This window comes from Salvia splendens, chromosome 3 (assembly GCF_004379255.2).
Source record: "Salvia splendens isolate huo1 chromosome 3, SspV2, whole genome shotgun sequence".
In the NCBI taxonomy this organism is placed as follows: Eukaryota; Viridiplantae; Streptophyta; class Magnoliopsida; order Lamiales; family Lamiaceae; genus Salvia; species Salvia splendens.
The window spans coordinates 40291377-40318866 of NC_056034.1; the positions used below are offsets into that span (position 1 = coordinate 40291377).

A 27490-nucleotide genomic window follows, 5' to 3' on the forward strand; every position below is an offset into this window, starting at 1 on the left:
ATCAATTTCCTTCTGCATACGTAGTTCATAATTAGTACTCCAAAACATAAGATCAAAATTAATTTACTTCAGAAAAAATCATCTTTGGAAAGCCAAACCTGCCAACCAATCCTGAGGTCTTTCCATGAAAGTCGACCATTTTTTAACTGTAACAGCCATTCCAGAGCCAGGCTTCGAAGCGATGAGGGTATGCTCATCGATCCATGCTCTAAAAGCTTTACACATGACTCCTACCCCTATGAACGTGTCTAATTGAAAGTTTTGCGTCGCTTTTATAATCTCTTTCAGCTCTATAGGCCGTGCAATGGGGTATGCTGCGGTATCATCAGTAAGTAATATGGATTTCACTTAAAAACGGTGCACAATGTAAGTATGTAAGACTTAATTAATTCAACTGATGCAAATGTATTGATGAATGGATGATGCAGATGATATAGTTGAGAAGCCAACTTCAAGTTTAAGATTAGTACAAATCTAATCGCACCCTTTTGTGTAAAAGCAAACTTAGTTCAACTTTAAATTGTTGTAATAATGCATCAGTCTTTCAATTTTTAGTACATTTGTCTTGTCCTAAAAGCATCTCCAACCATTTAGACAAACTCAAACTCATTTTATTGTAAATATCACACCAAATATAATTTTACACCAACCATTTACGCTAAACTCAAACTTAAAAGATATTATGTCATTTTTACTCACAAAATTTGAAAAAGTTTTTGGTTTTGATTTAGCGTAAACCTTAAGATAGGTATTTTTTCACTCAAAAATCCAAAAGGAGATTGGTTTTGGAGTACTATTGGAGCTAATTACCTATCACATTTTAGGTTTTAGTGTACCATTTGAGATGTTTTAAGTATTTGCAAAATTTGAAGTTGTGATTTGGGCAGCATCTCCAACTATATACATTAAACTCAAACTCATTTTAGTATAAATGTCTCATCAAATATGATATTACATTTATATTAAACTAAAACTTAAAATAATATTATCCATATTATGCCTTTTTTTTACTCAAAATTTTAAAAAAATTGGTTTTGTTTTAATGTAAACTTAAAAACAAGAGTATTTTTTACTAAAAAACCAAAAATGAAATTGGTTATGGAATAACATTAGAATTAATTGTTTATCCTATTTTAGATTTTAGTGTATTATACGAGGACATCTTGAAAGTTTGAGTTTAATTCACAAAAATGCTAAAAGGTTAAGATTTAATCTGCGATGAAACCCCACCAAACTTTTTCCCAAATCAAAAAATAAAATGAAAAGTGAAAGACAGAACAATTCGGAACATGCCAGAAAATTAACACCAAAATTGAATCTAATTTATAACTCAAGATTTGATGGTTGAATGTTGAGAGATTAGAAAAAAGTATACCAATGGAGGAGTCTGAAGTGAAGCGCGAGCTGTAATCGGAAAAAGCGGAGGAGCTGAAGCTGTTGCGAAGCGCAAGTCGCCGGAGCTCTGATAGGATTTTGTATCCTATCGATCAGCAATAGAGCACTCGAACGATTTCCGCCAGAACCGAGGAATGAGAACAAGTAATTAACTTTATTTCTCAATGAACGAAAATAACATATGTCTTGCTAATCAAGAAACATAATTAAAATAAAATATTACAAAAGATATGGAGAATAAATAAAGATAACTAACTAAAATCAAAGATACGCTATAATATTGGAGATGATCTTCGGCGAGATTTGCTAGATCGAGGACCCTATCAACTCTCCCGCCGTTGAAAACCACCTTGCCCTCTAGGTGGGTCATGAATTAAGAACATGAACGTGAGCACCTCAGCAGTCCCAAATTTCTCACCAAAATTGGCAAAGTCAAACACTCTTATCTTGACAAATGATTGATTCGCAACCATGGAGTACAATAATATCTGGAACATAGCAACCACCTCAGTCGCATCAACCACCGTGGCATCGCAATGGGAAGCATCCACCCCAGATTCAACAACACTATATGTAACTTGGATGGTTTCAACCCCCTCGAAAACTCTCGGGTCAAATGTGTAAACTCCCCCGACTGCACCTAATCGAAGATCTTCACACCTTTGTTTGCGATCTCCAAAAAATGTCACCAAGGAACGATTGTGTTGGGAAGCAGTCGTGCCGTTCAGCACAGCCATGGCCAAGCTGTCCGTAAATGAGGCGTGATTGTTCAGCGCCAAAGCAGCGGCCTTGCTGCCATAAAAGGTGGCACGTGGTTCGAGTTGGACCTCCGTGAAGGAACTGGCGGTCAGTGATGATGCCGCTGGCGGAGCAGCCACTGGCAGCAGAAGGGCAGGAACACATTCAAACTTCTCTAAGATATGACTAGCTACATCATCATGATCTATTAGATCAACATCAACAAGCATTGAAAGCAATGAAAACTCTTTTGCCGGAGCTGCAGATTCTTTGGAAACCATAGAAGCATCTAGTCCATTAGCCGCACATACCTCCGAAGAACTCTCAGGACTCTCTAAGTTTGCAACCGGAGTGACGTCACTAGGAAGCTTATTGCACATCGGAAGCACATGTGCATCCTCTAATATGCCCTCTGCACCGACACGAAGTATGTCATTGGCGTCAACACAAGAATGACCTGTAGCATCCAATATCAATTCTCCGATGTCAGCGGGTTCCATGGTGTTAACATCGCCGGAAATTCCTTGAATATGTCGAGCAGCATGCTGCCAATTATCCTCGTCCATGTTCCAACTTGAGATTTGCAACTCATCTTCCACACTCAAACATCCCAATTTAGAGTATGAATTAGAGCAGGCAACACGGTTAACAGGATCAAAATCATTTAGTTTATCTATCACCACAGAAACCTCAGGCTACCCAAAGTTATATGCAATATCAGCAACGATATCCCCATCAACTACATCCTGACTAATTGCTTCCCAATTCTCAGAATATTGTGAAACCTCATCCTTGATTAATTATGGAGCAAAGTGCTTACGAACTGCAAACAAGAAATCCTCCCACGAGCCATTACCATTATTTTTCTGATAATAACGAAACCAATTTAACGCCGGTTGTTCAATAATTTTTTCAACCACGGCCAAGCGAACTGATTCTTCAGTTAGAAAATAATTTACATAGTCTTGAATACCAAAAATCCTACCTAACGGGTCATCTCCGTTGAAGAGAGGTGCTTCAATTCGAACACGGGTGGGGACAAATTCTCCAGTGGTGCGTGACGGCGGAGGTCTCCAAGTCCGAGTTGATGAAAAGACCTTTGGCTGCGGCGGTTGGACTGACGAGTTGCTGCTGCCGGAGGGAAGTGCGCGAAGTTGACGGTTCACATCGGGTGGCCGAGTCGAGGCTGATCGGCGCTTCCTCGGTCAGAGAGTGCCGCCCAAACTTTGCTAAAAATTTGCCGTGAGCATTATGTTGCTGTTGTAATTCCACGAGCAAATCTTTGACATCCTGGAGTGCATGTTGTTGTGATTCCTCGAGAAGTGGCATGGTATGTAGAGAAAAATCTGGGTGCAACGAGTTTGTGACATATTGGAGAAAGATTTGTGTGAACTGGCGTGAGAAAGATTGAGGGATTTTGAGAGATCAATTTTGATGGAGGAAGAGTAATCAATGAGAGCACCAATTGATAGGATTTTGTATCCTATCGATCAGCAATAGAGCACTCGAACAGAAGAACAAGATAAACCTAGTTGAGGTGCTAGGCGACGATTTCCACCAGAACCGGGGAATGAGAACAAGTAATTAACTTTATTTGTCAATTAATGAAAATACGATTAAATTCTATTATATAGAATTCTAAACCCTAACATATGTCTTGCTAATCAAGAAACATAATTAAAATAAAAGATTATAAAATATATGAAGAATAAATAAAGATAACTAACTAAAATCAAAGATACGCTAAAATATTGGAGATGATCTTAGGCGAGATTTGCTAGATCGAGGATCTATCAAGCTCCTTCCTGTCGAGAACAGCGCCGACCAATTTCTCCCTTAAATCATAAACCCTTCGACATTTTTGCTTCGATCTTTCTAAAATGAGGCAGAAAATATGAAGTAGGAGTATATCTTGTGTCGACACTTCTACTGACAACAATTGATCACACACGTTTCTTCAAGATAAGTCTACCTCCCTGACTATTTCTTCAAAAGGCCTTCATGGTCTAGTCAAGAATTGAACACGTTACAAGAATTGGTTGAAAATTTGAGCACGTTTGAAAAATTATCATGAACAAGGCATCAACAACACAACACGTCTCTAGCATGGCTCAGTCTCGTCTTACTACGAGCCACGCAAGCAGGTGCGTGGCTCGCTCCATGTGCCTCGGCTTCTTTGTGATTTCGAAGTGGGACATATTGGTTCTTTCATAAATAGGTTGTCAATTCCACCCTCCTATGTGATTTCGATGTGAGACAATTGACTTTACACTTACAAGAAAGTTTTTTTCTCCCTCCGTCCCAAAAAAATATGCACTTTGGATTCTGTTGGGGATACTGGAATTACAAGAGATAAACAATACCGGCCGTAATACAACCCAAGAAGGAAGAACTAAAACTAAAAATTACAATGAAATCGAAACTGTAAACTGGAAATAAACTTAAACTTAGCCAAGTCGAGGAGACCTCTTTTCGCAAGACAAGATACACCCCGACAGTGCTCTCGGTTTGGCGTGTCGTCCCCAAAGATAAAACGACTACGTCTCTGATGAAGCAGCACCGCAATCAACAGAGCTCCGGCGAACTGGATGGAGGAGAGGGCAGAGCTTTCGGGAAGAAAAGACTATGCAGAGCTCAGGCCGAGTTGATCAGCCTCCTGATCAAGGCGCAACATGTCAAGTTGATCAGGCTGCTGCCCAAAACTGAGGTGGTCCAAAACATTAAGTCTGGATCCAGGGACAAGCCCAAGAACCAAGCCCAAAGACCAATTGCCAAGTCCAAGGGCAAGGGCAAGGGCACGGCTTGGCTCGGCGCGCGTGTGGGCTCTTTCACCCATCTTTGTCCACGATAATTACTAAGTGTAATTAGTCACTTAATAAATACACATTTAAAGATGTGTCTCATCTCCTATGTGGGATAATTAACACTAGTTAATTACTCCCTACACTTTCAACTCATAGTTTTATCGAAAGCTACAATGTGACCAACTTTTATTCACTATTTCTCACTCACCGGGAATCGGATTTGAAAAAGTGAATATACTACGGTCATCTACGCGGAACTTTGATCGACGCTATGTCATTTAATTTTCCAAAATTAAATGTCTCGTCACATTTATTATTGGTCAAACTTCATTGACCGGACATCTTAAATTCAAAATTCCAACAGATTCAACACGAGTTTATGCAAAATTGGTAAAGTAAGAGAGCGGTAGAGAGAAAAAGTAATTAAAGTATTGTTAGTGCGGAATGAGTCCCACCTCATTAGAGATAAAATAGTTTCCAAAGTTGGAAAGTGCATATTCTTGTGGGACGAATTAAAAAGGAAAAAGCACATATTCTTGTGGGACGGAGGAGTATTACTTTATTTAACAATTTGTGTATTTGCAACACAAAATTAGTGCTTAGTCCAGTGGTATTTATGCTTTCAAAAAATTCAAGAGGTCGTGGGTTCAATTCTCATACCAATGAATTTTTTTAAAATTTCAATTTTTATTCATTTTATTATATTTTTTCCTCTTTATAGCATGCTTGTACTTTTGTTATAATATGATTTTAATTTGAATATTGAATTCAAATCTTAACTAAAATTAATTGTACTATATGAATATTTAATTTTAATGAATTACATTTTTTAATTAAAATAAAAAATAAATTAATTAAATTTTATAATATACAAATTAAAATAGAAAATGAAAAGAAATGAAATTGTAGAACCCATTAATAGTTAAGAGAAGAAATAATAAATGCTTAGAGTAAAAAGTAGTGTGTGCCATGAATAATGAAACATAAAAAGAGATTAGAAAGAAGATTGAATAATTTTTTTTATTAAAAATCCGTTCCTCTCTCTTTGAGATTGGACGATTTTTCTCGGTTCTTACGGAACTGAAAATTCAGTCTTCTTCTCTAATTAAGTCCTTTCCATTCTGACAAGCTTTGCCTATCCAAATGTCATTATCTGAGTTCGGGATATAGATTAGAAGGTTACGTAGAACATCACGTGGAGAAGGAGCAAGCATTCGTCGATTCTTCGGAGAATCTGTTCAGTAATCCTAAACCGTAGAATATCATGAATTAGGGTTTAATTCCTTAAGCATGATTTATGTGTGTTCTTGTATGCAATTAATTCTTTAACATGTGAGCAATTGATTCCATAATCAGTTAAATAGATCTGTATGCATGATTTATTTGTTTATGCATTACTTCCGATGTGCAAGTGACATCAAACCCCAATACTAGTACGTTCAATACTCGTAATGTTTGTCTTTTACTTGGGGTGGGAAATTGATAAATTAATCGATTATTATATGGAGAAAGTCGACCCAATTAGTGTGTTTCGAAAATACATCAAAGATTTGATGTGCTCTAGGGGTGGCAAATCGTGCTTGTTGTGTCGTTATCGTGTCGATACGATAACGATACGACACGATAACAACAAACACGAACACCACCCGTTAAGAAAACTTCAAACACGAACACGAACACGACCCGCTACCTCAGACATGAACACGACACGAACATGACATGAACCACTTCGGGTCAACACGACACGATAACAATACATATATGACGCGACACGATAACAATACTATAATAATAATATTATAATATATTAATATTATTTCTAATATTAAATTTTAAAATTTTAAAATAAATAAAAATAATAATAATATTATAATATATTAATATTATTTCTTAACGTGTAACACGAACACGACACGAAGTTTTCGTGTCGTTATCGTGTCGACACGATAAGGACACGAACCCAATAAGCCTTGACACATACCCATTAATTTCGTGCAGGTTCGTGTCGTGCCAAAAATTGTCAGTCCCAATGTGCTCCCACAAAAGTAATTTTGCGACAAGAATCCGCTACTAAACGATTCAAACGAAGTGATTATGTGCGATTAATTTGAATTTTGAAACAGCCACAAAATCAATTAAATTATTAAAAAGTTACGAATAATTAAGATAGTGCTAACTTAGATATGAAGTGTGACACATTAATAATGCATGCATCTTTCATCTTCATGAAAGGTTATTTTGCTAAATGTTGTGTGGTTAGATAAATCTTAAAGACATAAAGGCAAAAGTTAAAATCACTTATTTTTTTGTGAGTGTAACTAATCAATAAGATAAAAGGGCAAATCTACAAATATCTCTAGCAGTGGATTCTCATGGCCTAATGATCTATTTATTTGAATAACAAGATTTTGCCTTCGTCACACCACACTGAAAAATGTATACACATCACAATATTTACTACTAGTAATATATATACAAATATATAATGAAGCATTTAAGGTTAGTCTAAAGGGCTAGCTGCATATGTTTGAGATGAAATGATGAATTTAAAAAAAAATGATTTCAAAACTGATTAAATTATTTAATATTAGGGTAGGATTAAATTGCTAGGGTCCATGCATGCATTCCTGCCTGTGGGTCAGAAGAAGCATGTAATGTTTGGTCTAGGTATTAATAAGTGCTTTTGCAGTGGACCAACTACTAATATAGTTGTAGTACATATCTATAGCAGTGAATTATCTTAACATATAGTACTCCCTATATTAGTAAATTACCAAGACCATATATTTTTCATGAAAATATCACCAAATACATAAATTAAATTATTGCACTAGAATTACAATTAATAGCACTCGAATAAAAATGAAAGTATATCTCATACGAGATTTGAAGTCATGAGAAAATGAAAAATGCATCCAATATTTTATTGAAGTAATTTGTGGTATTAAATAGATCCATAAAATGCAATATTTTATTTTATTTTATACATTGATAAAAATAAATAAATGTAACATAGTTGTGATAGATTGATGGAGTGGAAGAATTTATGTGTGCACCCACCATTATCTCTCTCAACATCCACGAGCGACAAGAGGGAGGCCTATAACCCATTAACATGCTCGACCATACATTATAGTATATATAATTATATTGTATACATATAATTAACATTATCCGTAATTCCTAGTGGAAAAGCTAGGTCTAGTCTTTATTTTTCTACCATCTCATGAAAATATGCACTTTACTTTGACTACCTATATATATCAACTTTGAAATATGCTACTATATATTAATTATTTTCATTAAATTATTGATTGTTGAAATAATTATGTTGGGACAATATTATAGAGTTCATTACTATTGTCCATCTCCAACGTTAAGAATATATACTCAATTAATTAATTTATTAATTTATCACAGACACTATATCAATATGTCCGTCGCTACTAAAATTTGATACATCATGATAATCATTATAAAAATTATTATTAAGCTTTTCCTGACAAGAAAAAATGAAAAAAATTTATGATATAACTAAGATGAATGATTAATGGGGCCGAGCATGCCATGATATACTAAAGTGGGGGTGTCCCATTTCTCACTTAAAAATAAAAAAGAAGAAACAAGGAATATTTAGTTTGATCTTCTAAAGTTCTTTCCAGGCGTATTATAGCCACTACCCTTTTAATTCTTAATCATCAAATTCATTAAAACCCTCTCTTTCTCTCTCTTCATTCCATAAGTACATGCAAAATGAATAAGGAAATTTATTGCAATTAATCAGTAATGAAGTCTCCTCCCCAATCTCAGAGCCCTCCTCACCAATATCCTCAAGAAATCCAGCTTAAGCTATATCAAGCTTTTATATTTTCAATTCCAATCCTTTTCTCAATCATTTTATTTCTCTTATTCTACCTTTTTTACCTCAAGAGAAGAGCCAACTCCTCTTCTTCCGCCGCCGCGCCTCCTCTTCTCCCCACCGCCGCCGCCGCCGATGCTACTACGCCGGTACTCATACTATATCCATCTCTCTCTCTAACAATATTAATTAGTAGTTAATGAGCTTTTAATTGATTTTGTTAGTTGGATTTGAAAGTTGAAGTGAAGAACATGCTATGCCAAATCCTCTACGATGACTCTATGAAATCAAGGGATTCATTGTAAGTGCACATACACTAACACAACTATAGTAGTAGCTAATTAATTTTAAGATATTTATTTAATTATTACTTTATTAATACATATGCATGATCATGATATACATGATTAAACAAGATATAGGAGATTGGAAATGGACGATGGAGGTTTAAGGGTTGGGGGAATTTTTCACTTTTTGGGCTGCCAACATAGGTAAAGTGGCTTTAATTAGATGGGAACATACCACTATATATGCTTCAACACTACTATATGTGTGTGTATATGTCTCCTTTTCCTTCAATCATTATTTAGTGCTACATGTCCACAAATTTATTGCTCGTTTCATTTTTGTGTTACAACACTGTGTTATGTTACCATGTTCCCTTATTGGGCTGTATATGAGTCAAGCCCAGCTAAATTCTAGGAGTTTCGAGTTGACTCGAGCAAGAGGTTGACATGAACATTCTCTTATTTAAGCTCGAGCTCATCGATATTCATATAAATAGTGTTCGAGTTAGAGCTTGTTAAAAGCTCGCGAAAGACTCCAAAATTCAAAATATGGTCTTGATCAAACTAGTACTCGAGTTCAAGGGTAGTGAACTTGAAGGTTCACAAATAGGCTTGACTAACGAATTCGCGAACATGTTCATATACAGACGAATCCAAATATGTTTTCTAGCCCACCGAACCAAGCATACACCGTTGAGCTCGGCTAATTTACTATGAAATTGACATCCAGACGAGTTTTTTCTAGCCGAATCTCGGATAGCTTGAGAGTGGCTTTGTTCATTTAAATCCCTAATGCATCATCAAAATTTCTAACTAGCTACTATTGATATACTCATGTACACGAAAAAATTGGTACTACTACTACTATACATAATGTTGCAAATTGATCATATATGAATATATATAGGTGTTGTGTTTGCTTGGGAGAGTTCGAGTTGAAAGAGGAGCTGCTTCAAGTGCCGGTATGCAAGCACATTTTCCACGTGGACTGCATCCGCCACTGGCTCCATAACCACTCTACTTGTCCACTATGTAGAGCCCCCGTTGCGCCCGCCTCTGTTGATAACTCGAAGCCGCGACTCCCCGACGCCGCTCCCACGCACCAACACCATATAACCATAACATCTGAGGGATCAACAAGTATTGTTGCTTAGTTGGTGAGGCTGATGATAAGCATACATTAAACAGTAGATAGTTAATTATGTTGTAATTGCAAAAATCGAATGCATGCACGACTCCTACAAAGGTAGTAGTCGTTCAATTTTGAGATACAAAATAAAACTAATATACTAGTTTTTAATTAAAATTAAAAGTAACATAGCTAGCGGTCCATATATGAGTATAGTTTCTAGCTTTTTTACAATTAATAAATTTGATGACTAAACTAAATACATAAAGTTTGATATATTCTTGAATTATCAATGCATTCAAATTTCGATCAAATAAATCAACATTGATATGACATTGGATATTGACGATCTTGCATCATAAATAGACAATATAGAGAGAAATGGCATGGAAAATTACTTTCGAGGGGAAAAGAGATAAGAGATGAATTAACGTGGTGTATTTGTTTTAAATTTTTAATAATCAAAACAATGTTTTTAAATATTGAAGTCTGTCATGTCGTATATTTTGAGAAATTTCAAAATGCATCTAATTTATGTAGACTCTAATTTTATAGAAGGAAAATTATAATTTAAATCATAATTTTTGATTGACTTCTGATAGTCTCATAACGTTTAAAATCAATGAATATATTGATTGCTCAACAAAAGTTCTAATCGAAGCTACCTTTCTATAATGACATATTGAGTAGTAGTACTTAATTTCGTAGAGACCCTGGAAATGAGAGAAATTTTTTAATGAAATCTCACACCGTAGTTTTCTAAGTTGGAAAGTGGGGATAAAAACGTTCGTTTACTATTTAGCTAATGAGTCGGATGTTGTTATATTGGCAAAAATTAATGTCATCTAAAATTTGATGATGAAATGTTATTAAATTGAAACATATCAAAATATTTTTAAAAATCTTGTATCAACATTAAACAATAATAAAATTTATATAAATACTTAGTATAATCACACACCCCTCCTCACTTACGAGTTACTACAGCTCCATGTTTTACACTATTAAAAAATTTATCTTTTAGGACACAAAAATTGAGACATGATAGAAAAGTTTTAAAAAATAACAATAATTTAATATTAGAAAAAACGTTTCTAAATAAGGACGCATTTGAAAGCATTTGTGACATATTTAAAAACACAAATTAGTGGGTATATGATATTTTCCTATATCTACAATCATTTCACTTTGATTATTTTTGACAAATATCCTTAATTGAATTAAAAAATATTGATATTTATGTCTATGATTATTTTACATTTATTACTTTTAACAAATGAATAATATGGCCCACTATGTGAATCTACTCATAATTTATAAAACTAATTATAAAATATGTATTTTCAATAAATTTATAGCTTATTTATTTATGAATCTCATGCCTAAGTGACGACATTTAATCCGGAAGTGAGGGAGTTGTATTTATGCGAAAATTGGTGGGAGTGAAAGAGAATAATAATTGTAAAAATTTGTGTGACACGGAAAAGTTGATCTCTTGTGATCTGGATATCAATTGATTTAAATTAGTTAGCTGCTTACGGAAATGACGGCGGGCAAATCTCCGGCAGCCGGCGGCAGCACCACCACCACGCAGGCCTACGGAGAAGCATGGTATTGGGACAACCGCTACTCTCAGGATCCCTCCACCTTCGATTGGTACCAAAAATACCCCTCCCTCGCCCCCCTCATCCGTCTCTATGTCCCCACCCACCACCACCCAATTCTCGTCGTCGGCTGCGGCAATTCCGGTCATTTCCTTGCTCCCTATCTCTCTTATTTTCAGCGATTTTGAAATTGATCTTTTTTTTTAACATTGATTGATCATCAACGAAAACGATGTTTTTGTCGTGATTGATTCAACGGAATTGGCGCCTTACAGGCTCTGATTTTAGCTCTCTCTGCAGGTTTGAGTGAGGAAATGGCTGATGATGGATACAATGAAGTGATCAATGTTGATATCTCCAGAGTGGTGATCGAAGCAATGCAAACCAAGTACTCGGATAATCCAATGATGAAATGTATCTTTCACTTATAGTAGTAATTATTCTTAATGAGGTTGATTTTGAATGCATTTAATGTTGTATGGCTGTTCATATGATTACAAGATGGAACTCTTATGATTTGGAGAACAAACCAAAGATTCTAATAGATTTGTTTTCTGGATTGCAAAGTTAGGGCAGGAATGGTTTTCCTTAATGAATGTTTCAACAGATATGGTTATGGATGTACGAGATATGAGTGCCTTTGACACGAGATCTTTTGCTGCTGTTATAGATAAAGGTAGTTTTTTGGCCATAATTTGTGTATCTCAAATTAAAACAATGTGTTTACTTTGTAGTATTTTCTGATGCTTGTTGGTGCATTTTCCAGGGACACTGGACTCTCTTTTGGTGAGATATCTATATTGCTTTAGATGTTCATTCCTCATACTTGTTAATACTATTAGTTATGAAGAATTGTTTTTCTTTTTCCATTCAGTGTGGCCACAATGCGCAACAAAATGCTGCTAAAGTGCTTGTGGAGGTCTGGAGGTACAATTAATTGACTTCAAAATCTTTGCCCATTTTCTAATTCTTATGTTGCTTTATCAAATTCACTCTTTCAATAAGTTGAAGCAGTTGATGACAAACTATAGGGTACTCAAGGATAAAGGAGTATATATTCTGGTAATCTACCTCATTTGATTGTTTTCTTCTCTTTTTAGTTGTTTTATTTTAAGCTTTTTTCAGCATGTTTCTTTCCCACCCGTTGTATTGGAAAGTTGCCTGAGGTTTTATTTAGGTTGTTCATTTTGCAGATTACGTATGGGTCGCCAGTTTATCGACTACCAGTATTGAAAGATTTATCTTGGACTATTAAGCTTCATGTGATAGGTTTGTTAAAACATTATAATAGTCATAGGTTAGTTAAAACATTATAATAGTCATACTTTCTATCTCTGTTAAGGTTTGATTCCTTTAAATTCAACCACCATGGTTGCTAAACTTTGGTTATTGAACCGTTTCCTTGCTTGGAGGCACTCTACTTTATAGCTTTAGCTTTGGCTACTTTGTCGCTTGGATAGGTTCCATTCTTACGATTACTTTAGAAAAAGTAGATGCTTTCGCTTAGAAGTTTACCTCACAATCCCTCATCAAAAAACAATTGTATTTAGTGATTCTTGATGTTGAAAGTAAGGTTCCTTTTATGTTTGGGATGGGTGGTAAATGGAAGAATTCTACTATCTTTTAGCAAACACTTGGCTTTATGTGAATATCTTTATAAATTTTGGAAGCATTCTTCATTTAGCAAAAAAAAAGATGGTCTCAATTCTAAGAAATGCTTTGAGCTCATCATAATATTTTGGCCTAATTCTAACATAAAGCTTTTATGATCTAAAGTTGTCAACCTAGCCACTAACTTTATCCTGAATTGGAATTTCCAATACTTGCACCATCATTTCTTTCCTAGGAGTGCAACATAGCTCTATGCGTTGGTTGAATAAATAAATACATAACTTAAATATTATTTGAAAGAAATATTTTAAGGATTGAAATTGAAAACAAATAGGAAAATTTGAAGAAAATAAATATTTGTATTATCTTAAAAGGTTTGGGGTGAGGGCAATCAAATGAGGTATCTTTTCCTTTACTTTTCATATCAATACTCGTTCAACTAACTATTTCAATGGTTAATTCGCTTACCTCATATGAACTTAAGATTATGAAATATTAGTTCGAGCGCTAAAGCTCTATTTAATATGTATATACATTATCACATGCAGGGAAGCTTCAATCTGGGAATACTTCAAATTTGACCAGGGATCTGACAACTCCGATTCCTTTAGATGCAAATGGAGGCTCAACAGAAAGTGTAGGAATGAATGCTGATGTTCACTATATCTATGTGTGTATTAAGGTATGTATTGGAAAAAAAGTCCATCTTATAGCATTTAACTTTCTTGAATGTCGCTAAGCATAAATGTGCAAATTCCTTAGCACTACTTTGATACTGTCCATAAAATAGTAGCTGCTATTGAAATATAGTTTCGACATGTTCTTCAGGATGAGTCTGGGAAGAACAAAGCATGAGCCAGCCGTTTGGGGGAATTGCTTCAGATGTAACTGTATTCCATAGTAGGATTATCGCTAAGCCCCCTAGTTTTATACCTGATTGTGATTAATAAATTAAGCTGAGATTGTTGCCTTCTATTTTGAAGAGTAAAGTCCTTTAGTTGGGTCAACCACTAATTATACGGATGCGTCGCGTGGTGATTATAATATTTTATTATGGTTGTGTATTTGGAGATGAAATGCTGTCTTTTTTTCCTTCTCTTGTTTTGCCTTTTTAATGTTAAATTTGAATATAGGGAGTATTATTTATGTCATGAGTCATGAACTACAAAATGATTTTCCAGCTATTTGACGAAGCTTTGATAGCTTTTGGTTTTTTTTTTTGAGACTTTGCTGATTAAAACACCAGATATATAGTTGGATGACAAAGCCCACTTATTGGTAAGACAATTTTTCTTCAACAAATGTGTTAGGAGTTTGAGTCACCTTCTTGGCCTGAGTTTGAGTTTGTAACTGTAACTCCAAAAAAAGATCGTCGAACTTTCTTTCTTGTTCCTAAAATACAAGTAGAATGAAAATCCAAACCTCATACAATACTTTCTTTTGCAATGATAATACAATATATAGTGTTTTCAATAAACCCTGTCTAATTACAACAAAACTTGCTGCCATCAGATGAACAAAATGATTTCAATTGCCAGAAGAATTGGAGGGAATAAGAGGAATGGCGCAGCTAAATTATAAGCTCCAGCAATTTACACTATAAATACACCCCCACACAATAAATAACTCTATACATACTACAGATAGGCTGTTTGAAGGCAGCCCCGTCCATCTGTTCATATGATTATCAGGAATGATTCTGATAACGGTTTTTGTAACCTGTAAACAATTGTATAAACTAGTAACTAACAAGAAGCAGGTAATAAATCACTTTAAATAAATGCTCTCCAACAGTCTGAAGAACTCACCTTTCAACTGAGCATTTGCCTGAACTTTGGCATCCGGGCAAGTGCCATCAGGCCTCGGGTACTGAGCAAGTTGATCATTGACTCTTGAGAGCACTTTCTGTGAGTGGGCCAACCTCTCAGAAAGATCGGATCCAAATGACCTTGAGAAACTTGAGTTTCTGGGTTGGTTCCGACTTGGGGATTGGGACTCTTGCATGCTGAATAGCTTCCTAACCATGTCGTCTAGTTCAGCTACCCTCTTTTGTAGATTCCTCTTGTCCATCTGTTTGCATATTAACAGTAAATGCACATAAATTAATGCTTCTTTTATATGACATGTGGAGATAATGTGATATACAAGATCAAATAAAGAGTGCCTCGTACCTTAAGCATATCATTTTGTGCGATCAACATCTGACCTCGTTCCTGTAATTGTTCCAAAGCAATTTGAATGGTAAGCCGGTCCGTGTTTGTTTTATGGATTTCTGAGATGCATCTGCAGAGAAAGGAAAGATGGTGTGAGATTTGAAGTGACTTCATGGAAAATCACTAGCCAGAGAATGCATAGCATATTTGTACCAAACGTTTCTAAACAAGCATTTAAACTTTCAATGATGTGATTTATGTTTAGTATGACTAACTGAAAATCACCTTTCTCGTTCTTCTTCTAACTCATGAATTTCACTCCTCAGGTTGACAATTTCGCGCTCCTAGTCATAGAAAATTTAATGTAATCCAAGATATAAATCAAGGAAATCACCACAAAGTTGTCAGATATACCATAGCAACAAAATCCTGTCTATGTTGATGAGCTTCCTCAATCAACTTTTGCAGTTGATGCTGCTCAATGATAGTCTGCAGGAACCGAAAAATTAGAACATTAGATCCAAGGAGAACTTTTTTTCCAATATCTTGAATATCTAAGCCTACACTTACAGCATAATTCGAGATGTCCAATTTGACACTGAGTAAATCACGAATGACATCGTGTGTCATGCTTTCAGCACTTGCCAGTTTAGTATTCAGTGTACACACCTGACATATAAAGTATAGAAATTAACTATTTAAAGGGATTCACGACAAGAAAAAAAAAATTGTATCAAAAGGAGATACCAAGACAAACACGAGCAGGCAAATATAATTATGAGGGAACCACAATGAATTAGTCTTTACAAAAACAATGTAATATATGTATGTTAGCAGGTTGACAATTTTTGAAATGGCTGACAGCTGAGATAGTCTATTTACCTCTTTATACCTACTGGCTGCCAATGCCTCCAGCTCTTCTATACGAAGATTAGCACTTGATAACTCCTGATTCTTCTCTTGGTTCATCTGCTGAACCAGAGTACTGATGCATCTGAATGGTGAACTTGAACCTCTAGTTCTTGCTGCAATTTTATCAGCTCGTTCTGAGATGCACCCAGCAGATACATTTGCTGCATCTGTTTTAACTTCATCAACCATTGCTTCCAAGGTCTTATACTGTTCACAAGACATAACACACAATTGTAAATGAAAAGATTCTGGTAGGACGAACACAGAATACCAACCAAGACACATCTAGGTTCAGAACTTGCTCGATGATATTTATAGAGAGGTCACAACATTTCACTCCTTTGGAAGTTCAAGTCGATGATTCTAGACTGTCTGCCTACTATTTTATTTTCTTATTGTGCAAAATTCCAGACTTACCAGGGGTTATTTCTCATTCTCCACTAACAATACTCCAATCACTTTTTCTTTCTATCTCTCTCTTACTTTACCATTTGTGCATTAAAACTCGTGTCATTTCAAATGTTATCTATTTTTTAGGGACAGAGGGAGTATTTAGAAAATATACTATTGGCCAAAAATAGGTTTCACTTGGTATGCAGTCCCAAAAACAATCTGAACTACAAGCAGAGGATCCCTCTAAGGACTTTACCCTTTGTTGATACTGAGATGCTTGTGCTTCAGCGTGCAGAATGAGTTCAGAAATATAATCTTTGAACCGTCTGATCTGCAGATATGTCAAACCATATTCATTAGCATACAGAATACAACACTAGTCTAAATCTAGGTATTATTAGAAGTAACCAAACCTCTTTAGCTTGTTTTGAGTTCTCCTCTTCAAGAAATCTTATGCGGCTACGGTTCTCACTACTTTCCTGAGACCAGTGATGCAACTTCCTGAAAGTAACAATTTGAAGTCTGCAAACAATTTTCAGCGTATAAATATTACTATGAAGAGTAAAATAAATATTCCTCTACCTTGAACGGTGTTCATCGAATGCTGCAGAACAAGAGCTCTCAGAAGTCATACTTTCAGCGATGTCTTCAACAGTTAATAATCTCTCTCTAAGTTCTTGTATTTCCAACTCCAATGAATCTCTTATCAGCTTCTGTTGTTCAACTTCTTCTTCCATTTCAAGCACCTTGAACATGACAGCACAGAGGTAAATCTCGTTTACAATAAGCAGGTATAAAATATTAACTCATATTTCCCAACTACAAAATTGGACTTACTTTCTTCTCCAGTACATTTATGGTGCTCTCAAGTTCCTCCACAGATCGTTCTAAAATCTTAACCTCCTCTTCCTTTTGCTGAGCATTCAATTTGCTGGTCTCTGACTCCTGAGAATTCAACCTGATATCAGAAGCAGGTCGTACAAACTCAGACAATATCTGAAATACTTCGAAAATGATACCTGTCGGGCTTCCACAGCGATAGCTTGGTTTTCATCAGCTAAAGCAGATGCAATATCCAACTTTTCTAGCAAAGTGGTTAACTTTTCAAGGAGAAGATCTCTCTCAGTAGTCACCTCTGTTAAAGCACCTTCATAATCTTCCTGTGACCAAACAGGTTGTATCTCTTGTAATGAAGATAACCGTACTAATTCTTTCTCCAAACTTTGGATAGCTTTTCTCTGATCTTCAAGTAGCTGCTCAGCTTCAGAGTTTTTCAAATATAGATCTTGTGAAAGATCCTTTAATGCAATATTCTGCTCTGACAATACACTAATTGTCCCTTTTGCCCGACTTAATTCAGAGTTTGAGTTGAGTAAGGCTTGCTCAGCTTCAGACAAGTGATCTTCAAGTTTAATCTTCTGAACAAGCATGTCATCAAGTTCAGTAATTTTGACCTGCAGCTCTAGCTGAACATTGCCCATGGCAACAATTAACTTTTCCAATTCATCCTTGATGTCCATCCTGTCGGAAGCAAATTCTTGGAGCAAGCTGAAATCAAATAGTAACCCTTTCAATAAAACATCTTTGCGCTGGAGCTCTCTCTGGAGTACACAGTGCTCATCCGAATTATTACCATCAACCAGTTCAAACCCTTTGATTTCCTCACTTGATACACTTGCAACCTGTGATCCTTCACATGTATATTTTACAGGTTGAAGAACTGGGTTAGGAACAAGACTCGCATGATTTTGTTCTAAGTTATCATAAGCAATGGACTGTTCTTGGACTATGGATCCAAGAGAATTTGAAGCTGAGCTTTGGATTTTTTTGGAGTACTCTCTGATCTGTAACTGTAGCACGTGAATGGTAATATCATTCTGCAATGCTTTGCACATTAAGTCCTCCAAGGATAATCTGAAGCTACTAAAGCAACCTAGAGTCTCTTCAACAACTCTTTTAGCATCACTGCAGGTTGTCTCAAACAAATTTTCAACTTCTATTTGCATTGCAGGAAAACTTTCTTCGAGAAAAGTCAGCTTACAATCCTTTTCATTCAAGCTAAGCTGGGATTTTTTCTCCCCATCTCTCATAAGAACACATGATTTTAACTGTTTTGTCCCATCGCTCAAGCTTGCACTATCAAATATTAATTCCTCTGCTGCCTCTTTCCACATTGTTTTCAATGTATTTGCATTTTCATTGGCCTTAAGCATTGCCTTTAACGTGTCATCAGCCTCTTTCATGGCAGCAAAAGCCTCCTCACATTTTGCAAAAAAGCTACTTGGCAAGCTATGTGTGTCCTCAACAGCCAACTGCATGTGGCACAATATGTCAGGTTTACAATCAAGGAGGAAAATCAACTGTTCTCTAAACATGTGATATGGCATTAAATGAAGGGAACAAACTACATCAGATATTGCTTACATATATAGTCAATTAATTTGATTACTTACCTCTCCGAAAGAGTTTATGCATGCTTCAGTTCTTCCACTTTCTGGTAGATCAAGTCCTTCTCCGCCTGGAAGGGTTGCCAAATGAATTTGTTTGTCAACATCTGTTGCAAGAGCATCTGAAAGTGCTAATGGTTCATTACGAACAACTTCAGAAGTGCTTGTAGAACAATATATAGCCTGGCTCTTTCTAGACTGGGATCTATTTTCAGGAAACTCATCAACTTGAGTCGATTCAATTGGCATTCTAGACATCTGGCTTTCCTCTGTCTCTGAAGTGCTATCAAGCCGCTGAAGCTCAGTTAGAGCAATTGCTGCTCCCCTTAAGGCATATAAATTATTTTCAACATGCCTCACAGTGTTCTGTGCGTCTTCCAAACTTTTTTGAAGTAGCAAAATGGTTTCCTCCTTTTCAACAGACACTTGAGCAGCTCTCTCAACGTGTTCATTAATCAAATCATTAACATTTGGAAATGATGATGAGATACTCTTTATCTGATGAGATGCATTTCGCAGGGATCTAGAACCATCAATGAGGAATGCAGTTAGCTCCAAGGTTGCCCTTTCCCACTCTGCACAGAATAGTCTTAGTTCCTCTTCCTTAGCTGCTACACTGTTTCTGAGACTTAAGTTCTCCTCAGTCATAGAGCACAAGCATACATCAAATTCTGATTGTAGTCTATCTATCTCCTCCTGCAAATGTATGATAGTTCTTGTAGTTTCCATTTCAACTTCACTACGCACCATTTCTGTGTGGTGATGTACGGAAGATTGCATTGCATGATCTTCAATATGTTGTTCATTAAGTATCTTTGCTTCCTTCAGCTCCTTAGTCAATTTTTCCAACTTAGCTTGCAGCGCCAAGAGGCTAGTGCCTTCAGATTTTTCAATGCTGTCATGAAGGCATTGATTCCTCTCGAGCATTTTCATCAAGCTCTGATTTTCTGTCTGGATAGATTCTAGTTCTGTGAGTAGCTGGAACTGCTCCGATTTCATGGTTTGAATTAAAGCCTGTGCATCCATCAGTTGTTTCTCTAAGTCCTCGCACTGAATTTTAAATCTGTATACTTTCTCATCATTTTTTTCATCAATTACTTCATTCTCTTGGAGTCGGTTGGATGTAACTTCATCAGCACAATCATTACCTAGTAACAGGTTATCCATCTGCAAGATATTGTTCAGAAAAACTTCAATATGAACTGATTTTTCCATAACACTTCATTCTTACTCAGCCATGCAAATTAAAACAGTAATAATATGTTTCAGTTCTTTAAGTTCTTCAAGTTTAAATTATAGCTTTGACCAGTTGCACCACCGTAGAATCCTCCCAAATAGTACATAGTATCCTTACAGAGTTGAAAGTATCTTGGCTAGTGTTCCTTACAGAGTTGAAAGTATCTTGGCTAGAGTCCCCTCTGTTTAACAGTCGCTGTTGTAACTCATCAACATCCCTGAAAACATCAATGTGTATAAAATGTTCTGCTCTGACTCGAAAGCAGTTCTGTTTATAAGGAAGTAAACAAGAACAAAGTCATTTGTATGTCATGAAAAGGGAATGCTTAAAAATAATAGGACAGCTGAACACAAGCCAAGAAAAATAGCAAATTCATTTCAAATACAGTCGAATGTAGAATTTATTCCAACCATTCACGAATCAAAATATTAACATTAAATTAATAGGTATCGATAATACTACTTCCGTCTATAACCAATAGTCTCTTTTTTCCATTTTGGTTCGTCAACGAAAATTAGTCCTTTTTCATTTTTGGTAATATGTCCCACCACTTCCCCCCCCCCCCCTCCTTTTTATCCATCTTCAACGAACAATATCCAATTATTTTTTCCCACTCCTATTTTACCAATTTTACATTAAAACATGTGATGTCCAGTACCAAGACTATTGGTAGTGGACAAAGGTAGTAATATTTTGATAAACCGATTAATAAGAATGGAGTGTTGAAATCTCTTGTCCTACATCGACTTGGTGAATACCCCATCTAATCTATATAAGTATGGATAACCTTCCTCTTTACAAGCCTTTTAAGGGGTTAAGTGGCCAATTTCTAATATAATATCAGAGCAGGGTCAAGTCGACGATGATTTTTTCTCTTTTATCTCTTGTCTAGCCTACCAACGTGATGGAAGTCCGATGTCATTCCAGCCCACACGTGCGGGGGTGTGTTAAAATCTCGTAAATTTTGTCTTACATCTACTTGGTGAAGATCTTATGTTATCTACATAAGTTGGATAACCCTCCCTCCTTACGAGGACTTTTAAGGGGTGAGTGGCTCATATTTAATATGGTATCACGTGGGTAGACAAGACGAGAGAAAAAGAGAGAAACTCTATCATCGACTCATGCCCGCTCTGATACCATATTAGAATTGGCCACCCTTTCCCCTTATGAGGCCTTTTAAGGGGGTGAATGGCACATTTCTAATATGGATAAAGCATATCAAAACAGTCAAGATACATGTAAGAGTTTTGCCATTGCCTAGATGAGTTCATTGAAAGCCATCAAATCTGAAAATATAAATTCACCTGAGTAATTGCGTATTCATGTTCTTGCATAGTTCTAACTCTTTTGTGGCTTCTGGTTCCTGCATTTTTAGTAAGATACAATTGGAACGAGATTACACCACATTTTAGTAAATTGAATGTAGAATACGCATGTACGATGTTGTTAACCTGGTCTCTTTTCATTGGAGAGAAGAGGTGGTGAATGTGGCCTTTTCCAGCTTCAAGTGATTCCAAAAGCTGCAGACATGAGACATTGCAATAAGAATGTCGTCATGGGGTAAATAACCTGACATTATTTATTACACTGCACAGTACCTGATTGCGCAATTCAGATATTTCAGCTAGCAATGTTTCTCTTTCTCCCTGTTCATAGAACTCCTGAAACCTGTGATGAGTGGAGGGAGGGAGTTAGATACAACCAGCTCATAGCATAAGCGTTAGAGAAGTACTAATATTTATCATGATTACAGTCTGATTTGCTCGAGCAATCTGATATTCTCCATTGCAAATCTTATGACTTCTGGATTTTTCTCGATTTTTGCTTGTAGCAGCTGGGTTTCCTCTCTTAAAGTGCTGTTTTCCTCTAAGTAGTACTCATCAGCAGATTTCAACCCATCAGACAGCAATTCCATTCGTTTTATCTTGTCTTCTCGGAATTTGAGCATCATCTTAGTACGCTGAGTTTCTTCCTGTTGCTGGTGAGACTGGACCAGATTCATAAATAAGTAAAACTGTAGAAACACAACTATAACAAAACCTATGAAGAGTACAATTTGTACCAAACGATTTAAATGTTCAATATCCACTTTCAGGTTTCTGATTTCTGCCTCAGCCAATTTCTCTCGTCGTAGAGCACTGTGAAGGTTAGCTTTTAAGTATTTGTTCTGCAATACATAATATAGCAAACAAGCCCATAGAGCATTTGTCAATGAATGGAAGATACATACTTTTCAGGTGATTAATTGTACATTATAATGCTACCTTCGAATTTTCTTCATTCTGAGTCTCACACACATCATGAACTTTAATTTCCTCAGAAGGCTTACAAACGTCAGAAATATAACCCAAGCATCCATGTTCAGTTCCAGGAACAATGTCTCTGAGTTCCATTGGATTGTTCTGGTTCTTCATCAAGAAAGACAGCTGACCCTGTTTAAAATTATAATAAATCACTAAATGTCAAGTTCACATGTGTTATGTGTCACAATTTACGCTTTTGAACTAGCCGCATGGTTTCAACCTTTAACTGTTGGATTTGGTGCTGCAATGCAATGACACCCGCAGAAGCATCTTCATTTATTTTTGCCTGAAGAAAATCAAGCATTAATAACTGAAACAAATTTTCTGTAAAACAAGTGTATTAAGACTATACATTGTTTTGGATTAGCTTAGCACGTTGTGCAAACTTCAAAGTGCTCAAAGTCTCATTTGCAGAGCTGCAAAACAAAATAAAAAAAAAATATTTTAGTCAACTTTCATCAATAAATTAGTTGCATGCTAAATTCCAGTTTATTATCACCCTACCAAATTGATGGGCTGACATTTGCTATGATTGTTGTTTTTGAATTTCCACCTAGAGAATCCTGTATGCAGAGCAGTCAATGTAATTACAAACCCATTTTATACAAGCTTGATGAAAATAAATCTTACAGCACCTACTACTTCAGAATATTTGATTAATATAGTGCCAAAATGTATATTTATCTGACCTGAAGAAGGAATGTCAGCCTGGAGTCTCTATAAGGCACATGTCTATGTTTCCCTTGTGCTAAATCCACCAAAGACATTATGACCAGTCTAAATGTACAAATGAGAGAGATTTAGAGTGAAATCCCTAAGTAAGAAAAGAACAAGTGATAAAGAATAAGAATTGACAGAGTTTCTACAGAATGAAATGACCAGTAGATACACAGAGAATGGTACAGCAGAGTGAACAGATAGACAGACAGATCGATAAACTTAAGTAAAACTGAGCACGGAAGACTTGTACGTATCCGAATTGGAGCTTAGTTTGTTTTTAATATAGCAGCATCATTTTCCATTATACTATTAATGCTGGCTCAATCAAAATTTCTAATCTACAGTATATATTAGAAATACTCCTATATTGAATTCTGAGTCCAAATAACTTTTGAACAATGTGCTATTTCAGTTGAGGATGATTGCCAAAATTAGAAGCCGAGAATATAACTAGCTAATCTAAGACTACTGAGCATGTGGGCATTGATATGATAATAAACCAAAGCGATTCAGAAAATATTCAACATGCCATATATATAATCTAAAAACAAAGACAAGTTATCTTGATGGTAAACAACGTATTAGCGCATGAAAAGGACTAGGAAGTAGTTGTATCGACAGAAAAACTTTTTAGCAGTACAAGTTAAGAAACTAATACCCTAGAGTTGATAGTGACTTATTAATATTTGCAGCTTCTTTCAATCGATCTCCTTCTGCCCCTGAGCTCTTCTGCCTATCAAACATGAAATATTATTCAAATGAAATAGTCCCCAAATTGACATTATTGCTCTTTAAGACATACCTCTCAGAACCAGCAAGGTCTACCAAATTCAATCTTCCAAATCTAAAATGGGCCATTGAATCCTTCTCCCAACGGCTTTCAATAACGCAGGTGAAAACACTATGAGATCGACTACTCTCGCTATTCATATAAGTTGCAGCTATCTTCCTGTTTGCAGCTCCCTGCCCGTGATATAGTCAGATCAGCAATTTTTTGAGGAAAAAATAAAGAAGTTACAGTAATAAATAACCTAGTGTATCACCTGTTGTAAAATGTGCAGCACATCATTAACTGTTCTAACACGGTGCTCGCTAAGATTTTCAACATATACCCCTTTCTTCAAGTCTTCTCTAAGCTATCCTTATCGCAACGAAAAAAAGTTATTTGCATCATAAGAAGATATGCAATTTTCTGGTTATTTGCATGGTAAGCATTTACCATATAAACATTAATGACAACCATAACTTTTGCTACCTGTAGATTTGTAGATGAAGGTTCAAGAAGGTCAGTTATATGCTCGTTGTATATCTCTAGGAAAGAACATTTGCAGCTGTATGTTAATCTCTCTTGCAGCCTACTCTCTTCTTCCTTAAATATATAAATATGGGTCAGGATCTGATATATAAAAAAGCACATAAGATCCACCTGACAGGAGTAACACGGTTACCAACCTTTCTGATCCTTGAGAATAGATACTCAAAAATGCGTGGTGTTATCCCACAGTCCTCACCAAGCCTCCCGTCCATCTTATCAATGTCGCCCATCATTGTATATGTCTTTCCACTACCAGTCTGCAACAATTATCCGAGACTCAATATTCTGTCAAACAACCACATCATTCATATGGTCCAATAACAAACTTCCAAGGTGATACCTACCTGCCCATATGCAAACATGCAGCTGTTATACCCAGACATGCAATTATCCACCATGGGTAGTCCAGCAACTCTGAATAGTTTTTCCTACACAAAAGTCAAGATTATCCAAGTCAGTACGAAGAGCCATTGTTTGAGCTATACTAGACATGAATGTCATGGTTCAAGAAAAACCATTTTAGATGCACACTTTATCAATACCAGGAATTATTGGTATCTAACTCTAAGTTCACAAATGCAAGTCCCTGCATTTCACTTCCATTTCAAGACTACTGAATAAAAATCATTTGCAAACAAAGAGGCACCTGTGATATACTTTCACAAGCTATATGATCAAATGTAAATCTGGTTTCAGGGTGGCATTGCCAAACCACTGTCTGCGCACTTTCTTGCCTCAAGCATCTCCCATATCCTTGTGAAACCATCTCAGAGCTATTCAACGGTCTCATTCGAATCAAAACCTACATTACAACAAAACAAGAACACGAAAATAAGAAAACAAAAACCATATACCCTAAATCACAACGAAAAACCTGAACCAACTAGTGATTGACCTGCACATTATGGTCATTCCAGAAGGAGGGATCGTCATCGAGCTCAAAATGCGGAATCTCAGCCAACAATTGCTGAGGCGTCGCAATGGAATACCTCCGAGAATCGGAATCCCGGTGCAGTCTTCCTCCACCATTACCAAATTGAGGCGGCAACCTTGTGAGCGTAGAGGCACCAATAGAAACCCTATGCACACTTCTCGCGGGAGTGCTCTGAGCTGAATTAGGCTCTGAATGAGAAGGCTTTGCTCTTCCATTCACCTTTGGAGTTCTCATAAGAGACGAAATGAGCTGCCTTTCTCCCATTCCTTCATGCTTTCTCCTCCGAGACAACTCTGGCTTCTCTTCAGATTGGAGCTGAGATTGCTGCGATTGGGATGGGTCGGGAATCGAATTGAACGGAGGTCTAGAAGGACCGGGAATCGTCTGACTCCAGAGGCTCTCAAATTCATTCTCGTCGCCCTGCGCCGGTCTCCGGCGAATCGGCGACATAGGCGTAGCTGTGATATGAGGCGGAAAATGTATGAAAAATAGGGAATTAATGAAGCGTTAAAGTTGATGCATTGATTGATGATAGTTTTGGGAATTGGGAGGGCTTTGAATTTGATTGTAGGTGCAGGTGAAGGTGAATGAAGGGAGGAGGAAACGATAATAGACAAGAGCCCGCTTCAGATTCAAATTTCAAATTTCAACGGATGAGTATGCTGGGCCACCCCTCAGCTTTCTGTAATTACATTCTTACCTCATTTCTCTCATCAGTATTACTGCATTAGGCATATTTAACTAAATTTAATTTTGTTCCGACTTAATTAAGGCAACTTTGGGTTACGAGCCTCATATGTTGATATGAATCTTAGCAAATAGACCAAAGATTATACTCTATCTGTCCCATGTTATTTGCACTGTTGCTTTTCGGCTCGTCACAAACTTCTTACACTATTTATAGTTTAAGTTAGAATTAATGCATTTAATTAATATGTTAGTTTAAGTTAAGAGCACAAGTGATGTCTCATTACACTTAAAATTCTAATTTAAAACGGCCTAAAATGAAAAGTGCGAGTAACATGGGACGGAGGGAGTAATAATTACGAACTGGTTCAATTAAAAATTATCTTAAATTGAGAATTTTGATAACTTATGATAAGTGATGGGGTACGAACTAAACCCTAATGGCAAGCCCAATAACAGTGACGGCCCATCAGCCCAGAGCCCAAGAAAGAGTATCTGTTCGGCACCAAAGAGTTCGGCACGACCAAAGAGTTCGGACTCAGCCTACAGCTCGGTAAAAGCCGACCAGTCAAGCTCTCCTCTCAGATCGGCAAGAGCTGATCGGTAAAGTCCAGCAGTTCGGTCTCAGCATTCGACCGAACTAGGAGTTAGTGGACTCATGAAAGGCCTCCACGACCTCCGCTATACCCACGATCTATTTAGTGGTACGAAACAGTTATTGAGCAGTTATTGCTCACCCACGATCTTGTTAGTGGGGCTGCAAACCACGATCCTAGTTCAATGTATAAATAGAACTTAGATCAGATAGAAAAAGGTTAAGCTCTCTAGAGATAAAAACTCATATAGCAAGTCTGTTGTAAGCTGTAATCCCAGATCAAGCAATACAATCTTGCCCCCCCCTTTTTCCCGTGGACGTAGATTTACTTCAGTAAATCGAACCACGTAAATTCTTTGTGTCA

General features: G+C 36.4%; 3 protein-coding genes across 6 annotated transcripts; 2 read left to right on the forward strand and 1 right to left on the reverse strand.

Annotated features, from left to right (window-relative positions):
- Positions 1–8579: 8579 nt before the first annotated feature.
- On the forward strand, positions 8580–10399 carry LOC121793600 (probable E3 ubiquitin-protein ligase RHA4A). The gene is made up of 3 exons (XM_042191633.1): positions 8580–8945; positions 9021–9097; positions 9991–10399. The coding sequence occupies exons 1-3, from the start codon at positions 8724–8726 to the stop codon at positions 10235–10237; spliced, it is 546 nt and encodes a 181-aa protein (XP_042047567.1). The 5' UTR covers positions 8580–8723; the 3' UTR covers positions 10238–10399.
- A 1196-nt stretch (positions 10400–11595) lies between these two features.
- LOC121796042 (EEF1A lysine methyltransferase 4-like) lies at positions 11596–14504 on the forward strand. The gene is made up of 9 exons (XM_042194742.1): positions 11596–11960; positions 12117–12230; positions 12424–12492; positions 12583–12602; positions 12691–12743; positions 12848–12878; positions 13010–13085; positions 13976–14109; positions 14256–14504. The coding sequence occupies exons 1-9, from the start codon at positions 11756–11758 to the stop codon at positions 14280–14282; spliced, it is 729 nt and encodes a 242-aa protein (XP_042050676.1). The 5' UTR covers positions 11596–11755; the 3' UTR covers positions 14283–14504.
- A 332-nt stretch (positions 14505–14836) lies between these two features.
- LOC121796041 (kinesin-like protein KIN-12E) lies at positions 14837–26443 on the reverse strand. 4 transcript variants are annotated; one of them, XM_042194741.1, is made up of 32 exons: positions 25806–26443; positions 25557–25712; positions 25255–25338; positions 25048–25167; positions 24851–24964; positions 24639–24731; positions 24398–24558; positions 24254–24328; positions 23565–23652; positions 23380–23438; positions 23228–23291; positions 23096–23161; positions 22837–23004; positions 22635–22739; positions 22324–22559; positions 22171–22240; positions 22024–22092; positions 21877–21935; positions 20720–20786; positions 19339–20499; positions 17905–19197; positions 17723–17830; positions 17468–17631; positions 17299–17386; positions 17142–17216; positions 16463–16699; positions 16151–16249; positions 15995–16069; positions 15866–15924; positions 15599–15710; positions 15236–15497; positions 14837–15146 (listed from the first exon to the last, which is right to left on the reverse strand). In XM_042194741.1, exons 1-32 carry the CDS (start codon positions 26292–26294, stop codon positions 15115–15117), a joined length of 6108 nt encoding a protein of 2035 aa, XP_042050675.1. In that variant the 5' UTR covers positions 26295–26443; the 3' UTR covers positions 14837–15114. The 4 variants fall into 4 exon arrangements, with proteins under 4 accessions (XP_042050675.1, XP_042050674.1, XP_042050673.1 ...); XM_042194740.1 differs by having other exon boundaries at positions 17299–17407; XM_042194739.1 differs by having other exon boundaries at positions 20687–20786.
- Between the last annotated feature and the right edge of the window lie 1047 nt (positions 26444–27490).

Excerpts from the sequence above, each read along its gene's own strand:
- LOC121796041 (XM_042194738.1), bottom strand. The coding sequence starts at position 26,294 with ATGTCGCCGATTCGCCGGAGACCGGCGCAGGGCGACGAGAATGAATTT. Across the intron at positions 25,339-25,556 it reads CTTGTGAAAGTATATCACAG|GAAAAACTATTCAGAGTTGC; the intron begins GTGCCTCTTTGT and ends ACTTTTGTGTAG. Across the intron at positions 23,162-23,227 it reads CTAAGCTAATCCAAAACAAT|GCAAAAATAAATGAAGATGC; the intron begins GTATAGTCTTAA and ends GATTTTCTTCAG.
- LOC121793600 (XM_042191633.1), top strand. The coding sequence starts at position 8,724 with ATGAAGTCTCCTCCCCAATCTCAGAGCCCTCCTCACCAATATCCTCAA. Across the intron at positions 8,946-9,020 it reads CCGCCGATGCTACTACGCCG|TTGGATTTGAAAGTTGAAGT; the intron begins GTACTCATACTA and ends TGATTTTGTTAG. Across the intron at positions 9,098-9,990 it reads ATGAAATCAAGGGATTCATT|GTGTTGTGTTTGCTTGGGAG; the intron begins GTAAGTGCACAT and ends GAATATATATAG.
- LOC121796042 (XM_042194742.1), top strand. The coding sequence starts at position 11,756 with ATGACGGCGGGCAAATCTCCGGCAGCCGGCGGCAGCACCACCACCACG. Across the intron at positions 12,493-12,582 it reads TGCTGCTGTTATAGATAAAG|GGACACTGGACTCTCTTTTG; the intron begins GTAGTTTTTTGG and ends TGCATTTTCCAG. Across the intron at positions 14,110-14,255 it reads ATATCTATGTGTGTATTAAG|GATGAGTCTGGGAAGAACAA; the intron begins GTATGTATTGGA and ends CATGTTCTTCAG.